The sequence below is a fragment of the Nelumbo lutea genome, chromosome 4 (genome assembly GCF_056320005.1).
Source record: "Nelumbo lutea isolate HS-2025 chromosome 4, American lotus-T2T, whole genome shotgun sequence".
Lineage (NCBI taxonomy): Eukaryota > Viridiplantae > Streptophyta > Magnoliopsida > Proteales > Nelumbonaceae > Nelumbo > Nelumbo lutea.
The window spans coordinates 15415415-15424402 of record NC_142687.1 but is presented as its reverse complement, the minus strand read 5'-3'; the positions used below and the strand labels follow the sequence as shown (position 1 = coordinate 15424402).

Here is an 8988-nt window from a genome sequence, read left to right as displayed (position 1 = left end):
ATATCAGGTAGGAGTTATTTATTATTTCAAACATCATTTCAAAGCCATAAAACCCATAAATCATTGTGAAACAGTTTTATGTCCATGGGATCATGATAAATGAAATGAGAACCTAAAAATACATTAATTTTATTCATGAAATCTTAGGCACATAAGAACACCATAATTAAGAGAGGTATCTGGACCAGGAAATGAGAACCGTCAAATAAGCATCACTTCTGATTGTTTGACTAATTAATAAATAGAAAGGTAACTGCACCAAGTAATCCTGATGTCAAGAAAAGTTGTATGCATTCTGGGCATAATCAAAATACAAAATAACGCTTGAACGTATAAATATTGAGGACTTGTACTAAAGTCCCTAATAAGAGACTTTTCTGTATGTGTTTAAATAGATTAAGGCATTAAGTCCATAAAATAAAAGGCCATTACCCAATGTTGGTCCCAACCATCTGGGGTCTTGGGAAGGATGGATTGAGTATGGTCCTTACCTTTGGATTGCAATGAACATCCCAGCAACCTAATACATATATTGGCTTCAGCTAAGAATCAAAAGACTTAAAACCTAACTTTGAATTGCAACGAACATCCAAGCAACCTAATACATATATTGGCTTCAGCTAAGAATCAAAAGACTCAAAACCTAAGAAAGAAATATATAGATACATTTAGGGAAAGCAAATGGCACATCATATAACTACCATGTTCCAACATTGAGGCTGGAGTCTCCCCAAGTCAGGGAAGCAGAAGACGGTTCTATCTACCATGGAGTAGAGTCTCAGAACATGATGATCTTTATGTTATCACATCTCCCCAAGTCACTCTTCTATACTTACAAATAATTCGAATATAAAGGTATTTTTTTCTTTAAAGAGGGTTTGATTTCCTCACTCATCCATAAACAACAATTAAAAGCAATAAGCCATTCAGTTCAGCTATTTCATCCATTATCAAATGGTCCCTAAGATCTTAATGACAACAGTTAAAGCAAACAAGAGGAGAAAGGGCTTATAAAAATCTTAAGACATGGAAAAAAAAAGTTAAGGAGAAACTTAAGGAGTGTGTACTTTTAATAAAGATACAAACATAGATTTATCATGTGATATCAGTTAAAATGACGCATAGGCGGTGTTTGGTACCATGTCCATTGCTTAAGGCAACATTTTCACCTTGGAAAACAGGAGAGCAGGTGAGTTGTGCACAGACCCTGGAGCACATTTGTTTATTCTGTTTAAAGATACCTAGGTGCCGCATAGGACAGGGGGTGAAAACACCTCTGGGAGACTGGGAGCAAGAAACATAAAAAAAATGCTTTCACCAGAAGTTGCAGCATAGGACTGGAGGTGAAAACACCACTGGGAGCAAGAAACATTAAAATAAAAAGCTTTCACCAGCAGTTACTTTCACAGAAACCGAAGCAAGGAAATACAACCACTTTTATTTAAACCACTCCAACCAAGTAAGAACTTGCTGAAAATGCCTACATGACACTGACATTAGGGGTGCAACTTTAGTTGGCCCGAGTCAGCATTTTACACTACTTTGGGCCCAGGCCTTCAGGCTGGGCCCATTCAAATTTTAACAAATGCCCAACCTGAGCACACCTAAGTTGCATCCCTAGCTGACATGGCATTGTTTCTTGAGAAAATGACCATGGGCCCATTCAAATTTTAACAAATGCCCAACCCAAGCTGCATCCCTAGCTGACATGGCAGTATTTCTTGAGAAAATGGCCACACTACCAAACACCACCATAGACAGTGGTAAATGAAGAGGTGAATTGGTGATTTAGAGGAGAGTTATATCACTAGGAATGAAATAGTTCAAATGCTTGATAACTCTTCACGCTACAAGTGTCCACATCTTGGACGGAAAAACCTATGCTTCTTCCTTGTTAAAATTTCAACTAAATTCCAAAAGAAACAAAGAAAAATATTAGACAAGAAAAACAACTAGTTTCAGGTCTCAAGTCACCACACTGATTTATTGGAGCTTCATGGAATTACTTTATCTTATGTGACAATAATACATATTGATCAAGCCACATGCATTTGAATGATAACATTGAAATGACCAATAAAACCATGAGAAATTTTTTACCAGTAAAAGCATTGAGAATATATGTTGATATTTGGTATTCAATCCAATTTTTTACCAAAAAAAAGGTATTTAATTCAATCAATGGCTGATCAAATTTTACAGTCAGTATCTACTTGCATTCTGCACTGTATCCCTTCTCATTCTTGACCTAGCCAAACAGGTTGAAGTCAGTCCAGGCTGCAAGCTAGCTTAGCTAATTCATTAGCCCAACTGTAGTAGTAGAAAACTCTATATATGGCACCCTAAAATATATAAACCTTACAACATGTTAATCATCAAAAATGATATCTCATAGATCAACTAAGCGAAGAAGATGGTTCTGCTACATTCAAATACCTCTATGTGCAGATTTAATTTTAATTTGCATACACATTTGTGTACACAGTGTTAAGCATATATATGTGAATAAAATTAAAAAGTCATAATAAAAATCTGGTATTACTATTACTCTATGCAACAACAAGGAGGCATACATTAAAATGAAAAAAAAAATGAGAAAGGAGAGAAGAATAGAAACAAACAGAAAGAATGGATGAGAAGAATATCTGAATGCATGAACTGAATGTGAATAGTGGATATAGCTTGTACAAATGGACAAAATTAAGGCACATATTCATTCTCCGGGACTGGTTGTGTTCGTGTCCCCAGGGCCATAGGTGCTCTTGTATTCCCGATTGAGGCCATATGCAAGGCTTCACCCACCTCAGATGCTTTCTCCATCTGCTGTATCTTCTTTTGGTGCTTGTACCTCTGTACCCACAACACCAGTAAAGACAATAGTACCAATAAAACAAACCCACCAAGCACAGACCCTACTATCTTCCACATCTTTGACTCACCACCACCCAGACTTGGACCCTCATTTGGCCCTCCATTCATCTGAGGAGACACCGGTGAGGGAGAAGGTGCAGCAGTGTATTCAGCCACAATTGAGAAATGACCCTGTTTGGTTGCTGAACAGATATTGTCCGATGTTATATTGCTGAACTTCATCACACCCTCCAAATCAAACCAAATGCATTTTGCACTCAACCCACTTGGGGCTGATTGTACACCTGAAAACTTAATTGAGATGGGGTTAATTGGTGCTGTTATGTCCAATTCAGGCAAGTTTGTCGATGATAAATTGAAAGCATCATATGCAAGGAGACCCACTATGGGAGTCAGATATGTGTAGCCAGGTATTGGATAGTAGAAAAAAGACCATTTTCCCAGGTTTTGGTAAACCAGAACAAGCCTCTCTACATATGGTTGCACGACAACTCCCTTGGGCATCTCAAATTCCCAGTAGCTCTTAACACCTCTGGTCCTTAAGCTACCACTCCTCAGCCGCATTGCTGAAATCTTAATCCCTGTTAAATTAGAAGGCGGTTCCCCGGCATAAAGTGTGCCTGTTCGTGGATGAACAGAGGGAAAAGCACGGAAAGCGTAGTCTTGTAGAAGCGCATCTAGAGAGCGTGCAGATCTTTCCTTATCTCCAGGCAATTGAGCTCTGACTGCCGGCATCCATAGAACCCACAGCAATAACGGGAGAAGCATTGAGAGACTTCCAAGAAGCCCCATCAATGCTCCGTAATACTGAGATAATCAAAGCTAAAACTATCAAACTCCTTAAACAGATTCCCAGAGGTTACAACTTACCCGTTACTAAATATAAAATGAGTCAGAGGTTTTCTCCGGCGTGCAGCAAGAAATCTTAAGAAGCTTGTAAATTAGTCTACTAACACTTCAAACTCCACAAAGGATATCAGATCAGATCGCGTTTAAGGAACACTGTAAATGAAACCAAGTTAACCAACGGCAACTTGCTAAAGCAAAGAGTTCTTCCAAGCAACAATTTAACGACTTTGAAGCCTTTTAAGCCGTTTCAACTTACAACCTTGAAATTTAGGTCAACTTTTTTGTACGTAATCTTGAAACAAAAATTCCACTCCTTGGCATTTCTCTACAGCTCAAATAATGCAATATTCTTCAAACCAGAGAAAGGCCAATCTCGTTTTCTGAAATTTCTCCCAATTTCACTGGAAAATTTTCGCAGTTCATCGACACAGCCATCAGAGAACAGGCCAGGGAAGAAAAGCAGAGACTGTAATTCAGTTAAAATACCTGATCTTCGTGAGGCAATAAACAGATTTCACTAGAAAACAGCTAAAAAGCTCCAAGTGAACTTCAAGTCTTCAGCTATAGCTACGCTTAAGCTCTCCTCGAGATGGAACCCTCCCAAAAGAAGTCAGCTGAGAAGACGACGAACTCCTAAATCCTCTGCAACACTTGATATTCCACTCGAAATTCCTTGCTGCATGATAAGATTTCTGGAACAACACCCGCCAAAGAACACGCCGGAATACAAAGAAAACCCTAAAAACTTCGGAAAGAAGCTCATTTCCCAGGCGTTAAACACTGTCCTACTCCTTTCTCGAACTGAAATCTTTCAATCCGTCACGCTGAACAGAATCCAGGCAACCTCAATTCCTCTGCATTTTCAACCACTGGACATGAACAACAACAAGGATCGAATAATTCCAAACCGTGTCTTCCCTACAAACTTCTTCCGCCTGAAATTTCGCCCAGGAAAACCAAGAAACAATGAAGAGATTTAGCAATCCCAGGCCAAATCCTCTGATAAAGGAGATACAAAATCGCAAGTTCTAAGTCTCAGAAGCACAGAGAAGGTGCGGTGACTAGTGGGAATGAATGCACTGGAATCGGAAATCATGCATCCTTGGAACAAAGCTAAAATACAAAGAAAACAAAGAAAAAAAATACATACTTATTAGTGTAATAGACACTGATAAACCCCATACTGCATACTGCTTGAGCAAAGGAAACCCCACATTCCACAGCTTCATCTGCATTAACAGGAATGCCCTCGTCTTTTATAGAATATGCAAATGTATCCTATTCCCGCCTTTTCCACCATCTGGTAAGTGCCTACCGGGCCAGTGGGCCCATTGGATGCCAAAACCTTGGGCCGTCTGCAGGGGTCACGACTTGCTAATGTGACGTATTTTAAATATTTAACGGTCTTCAAAGGGGTCCCCGTTCCACAATGTGTTGAGATTTTTTATCAGCAAAATACGTTTCAACCCTCTACTAACACCGCCCACTCACCATAATAGTGGAACTCGCTATGTACGAAATGTGCGATGTAAGATGATGTTGGTAAAGGGTTGGAACCTATTTTATTGATGGGTGATCCGGAGTCTCCCACTGTGGTCATACTTGAAAGACTGAAAATAACAATTGGGGGCCTGTTTAACCACACAACTAACTTTACATGCTGTTGATGTAGACAGTGGCATCGATGTAGTAATGAGACCGGATCTGCTTCTCACAAAGGATGTTTCACACATACATCCTATCATGCATTAGGAATATCTGTCATACTTTTAAGTTATTATTCAAGGGAGATGTTCCTAATGCACAGTAGATGTGCATGTGAGGCGCCCAAGTGTGAGGAGTAGATCCCGTCTCTCTGATAACTGGTAAATGGGCCTAGAAGGGGGCTCAAAAGGTGATGAGATGAATTAAGAGAAAATGGTAGCAGTGGAATTTCTGGAAAGAAAGAGCAAAACTTTCCAATTACAAAATGATGCCAGCTCATTGTTCTGAAAGTCCACCAATGATATGTTAATTCCGTATGATAGATGTGCATGTGAGGCGCCCAAGTGTGAGGAGTAGATCCCGTCTCTCTGATAACTGGTAAATGGGCCTAAAAGGGGGCCCGGAAGGTGATGAGATGAATTAAGAGAAAAGGGTAGCAGTGGAATTTCTGGAAAGAAAGAGCAAAACTTTCCAATTACAAAATGATGCCAGCTCATTGTTCTGAGATTCCACCAATGATATGTTGGTTCCGTATGCTAAAATACGCCTTATGCACCCGCCCTACCAACCCTATTTGTTTGACTGTTTCGTCATGGATCAGAACTTCCAATCATTCAGACATATCACAACCACAGATTAATCGGATTCTTTTTGGAGGGTAAGACCATTGTTTTCAAAACTGGACCCGATCGGATGGTCGAACTGGAAAAACCGGGAATCTGTTACCTGACTGATTTTGTTTTCCTCCAAAACCTCTTTTTTCCTTAAAACTGTTGATTTGGGTCAATAAACTACTGAACTGACTGATTAATTATTGGAACTATTCAAACTGTTCGAATGGTTTTGACTGTTTTTCAAATTTTTAATTTTTTAATTTTTTTGTCAAAATAGACCCATCATTCAGATCAAACAATCGGACCGTTCGAATTGATAACCGGACCCCTAAACGGTTCATTTTTTAAAACCATGAGTCAGACATTATAATAATTGCTTTCTTCCAGTGATGGGGTTCATGTGACGGTGTGGATTATTTTCTTTTACTTTTATAAGTGCAGCAGATCGGAATCTCCTCCTCACACTCACATCCCGCCCTGTATTGAGAGCATCTCCACAGTCCGGACTCGCGAGTAGTGTGGCTGAGGTCATAGATGGAGAATACCGAGGTTCCTACCACTTATGAATTTGCTAAAACACGCACTGGGCGTAAGTTAGAAACCGAAGATCTCTTAAAGATGGCTGCGGTCGTCCAATTTCTCAGAAGGATGAGAACCACCATTCAGTGGGTCCCGCTGTGGAAATTAATTTGGCAGGTCCCGATCGATCCCTTCCCTCACGTATCAAATACACGCAATCGTGTTGGCCCCACAGTCGGGAGGGAGTGGAGGATGTAACAGAGAATCAGTTCCTATGTGGGGATTGATTATCAATTATGGATGGAATGGAGGCCAGAAGCTTTTACAAAAGATGTTGGATGATGTATTTTAGGAGTAGGGACTTGGGGTTATGCACCCAGCCAGTGATAGTTGGCAAGTCACAAGCGTACGACATTATAAAAAGAAAGGGAAGGCATTCCGGAAAGAAGTCAATAACAAGAAAATGTCAGAGGAAGACGTCCCTCCTATTAATCTACTATGACCACTAATCATCGTTCCCGCTTCACATTGACCAACAACTGCCTGTACGGAAAATAGTTAAAATGGAACAACGCCCCAGATGGCCTCTTAAATTATGGTTGCACAGTAGGTGTTTGTTTTGCTTCTCTTAGAGCGGTTCATTGAAAGCCGATGGGAGACGTGTAGGGATCCGTTTGGCATTTTTTTTATACGATTTTCTGTCTGTCTAAAAATTCAGAAGATCGATTTTTTGTCTATTTTTATTTGATTTGTAGAAGATCTAAATGCTAAAAGATGGAGCACTGAAAAGACAAAAAAAAATATTTTAAACTAATTTTGAGAAGTATAAATGTAATTTTGCTCACACGCGAATTTTATGAATAGTAGCGACTCCCCCCCACCCCCCCACCCAAAAAACCCTCATTTACACACGCATATATTTTAGGTCTCAACTCAGGTTCGCTTTTCCACTTCCTCCTACTCTGCTAATGTCATCCTTTATCTCCCCTGCTTCGTCTCTCTTCCATGGTCGTTTCCACTGCACCCTATTCCACTAATTACTTTTTTCCCTTCTTTTACTGGAGATTACAAATCACTGGGTGCTGGTTTGTCAAACATGCAGTAAGTATCCCAGATCAGTAATGTGCATACTCGTGCATATTGATATTGTCTTCCAATATATCGATGAATAATCATATTTATTAAATTGTCTATAAATTGTTCAGGTCTTATGTCAAAAGCTCAATGTATCTTTTAACTATCAAAACTAATAGAAGATCTGTTCAAAAAACTTGTCAAACAGGCCCTCTAAGTCTAGGTTACTCCACATATGTGATTTCCTTAATTCCTTTACCACTATCTCGAGGGGACCTTGCTCTGTCGACATCGATCATCTTTCGTTTGTTAATTATAGGCCTCCAGCTCCCCCTTGGTTCAAACTCGAGAGTGGAGAGAATAAAACCTTTAGGGCCTTGAGTGGTGATGTGATGACTGATGAGGAATTGAAGGAGGTCCGATCGGTTCTCTAATTCTCTCATTCATGTGCAATCACGTTCTTATGGGACATCCGCTGCAAACAAAAGCCAGGTCACGGGCATGTCCTTGGAACAAATAAAACAAGGGAGACAAAAAGCAATTCCGTCCATTATTTAAACAGTAAAAGAAAGAAGAAGGAAAGAAAACCCATGCAGCAATTCCGGCCATGATGAAAGCTTTCTTTTTCTTCTATTCACCACCTCTCTTCCTTTGTAACAAACCACAGAGCCTTCGGCTTTGCATGCTTTGGACTGATCTCCGAGTTCCGCCAGAAATACCTGTTCCTTCTGTTTGTAACTAACTGGGTACATGGGATTGTTATTTGGCACCTTCCTTCTCAAATTTACTTAAATGGCATCTCAACCCAAATATTCTATCAATTTGATTCGACCTTATCCAATTCCCAACTTTTGTGTGTTATTGCTTCTATACAAGTCACATGGAGTGCCTAATATTTATTTAATTCTTTTTTAAAAGATTTAATACTAATTTTTATATAATTATTCATACTATAAAAGGTGAAGTAAAAATGGTTGAGTTTCAGAGGGGAGAATGTAGAGATGATAATTGGGAAAACATTATAAATGATAGTAGATATGTGCTACTTGCTTTTCAGGCAAAGTTGTAGCATAAATTCAAGAGGAGAATCAATTGTTATACTAATAACAGAGATGGTAACTATTTGCTTTAGAGGGCATTCTTTTTTCGGATTTTGAGAGGTGGGGAAGTTGGTCAATGGGATTTTGGTTCCCATTGACCAAGAATCTCATGCTTTTTTTTCAAATTTATGTGGGGATCAGGAAAAGTTTATTTTCTTAAGTATCATTTACCTGGGTAAGTGATACCCATCTCCTAGGTGGATAAATAACTTTCCCACCTAGGGGGAAAGTTACCAACACTTGAATGTGACAAAAAT

At 39.4% G+C, this 8988-nt stretch overlaps 1 protein-coding gene and 1 long non-coding RNA gene across 3 annotated transcripts; both read right to left on the bottom strand.

Annotated features, from left to right (window-relative positions):
* Positions 1-2522: 2522 nt before the first annotated feature.
* LOC148854128 (uncharacterized) lies at positions 2523-5184 on the bottom strand. 2 transcript variants are annotated; one of them, XM_088940918.1, is made up of 2 exons: positions 4871-5184; positions 2523-4655 (listed from the first exon to the last, which is right to left on the bottom strand). In XM_088940918.1, exon 2 carries the CDS (start codon positions 3661-3663, stop codon positions 2701-2703), a length of 963 nt encoding a protein of 320 aa, XP_088797044.1. In that variant the 5' UTR covers positions 3664-4655; positions 4871-5184; the 3' UTR covers positions 2523-2700. The 2 variants fall into 2 exon arrangements, with proteins under 2 accessions (XP_088797044.1, XP_088797046.1); XM_088940920.1 differs by lacking the exon at positions 4871-5184 and having other exon boundaries at positions 2523-4121; positions 4207-4861.
* Positions 5185-7822: 2638 nt separating this feature from the next.
* Positions 7823-8396, bottom strand: LOC148854127 (uncharacterized). Its single transcript, XR_016112207.1, has 2 exons — positions 8220-8396; positions 7823-8106 (listed from the first exon to the last, which is right to left on the bottom strand). It is a non-coding gene; the product is annotated as an uncharacterized LOC148854127 (long non-coding RNA).
* Positions 8397-8988: the final 592 nt, after the last annotated feature.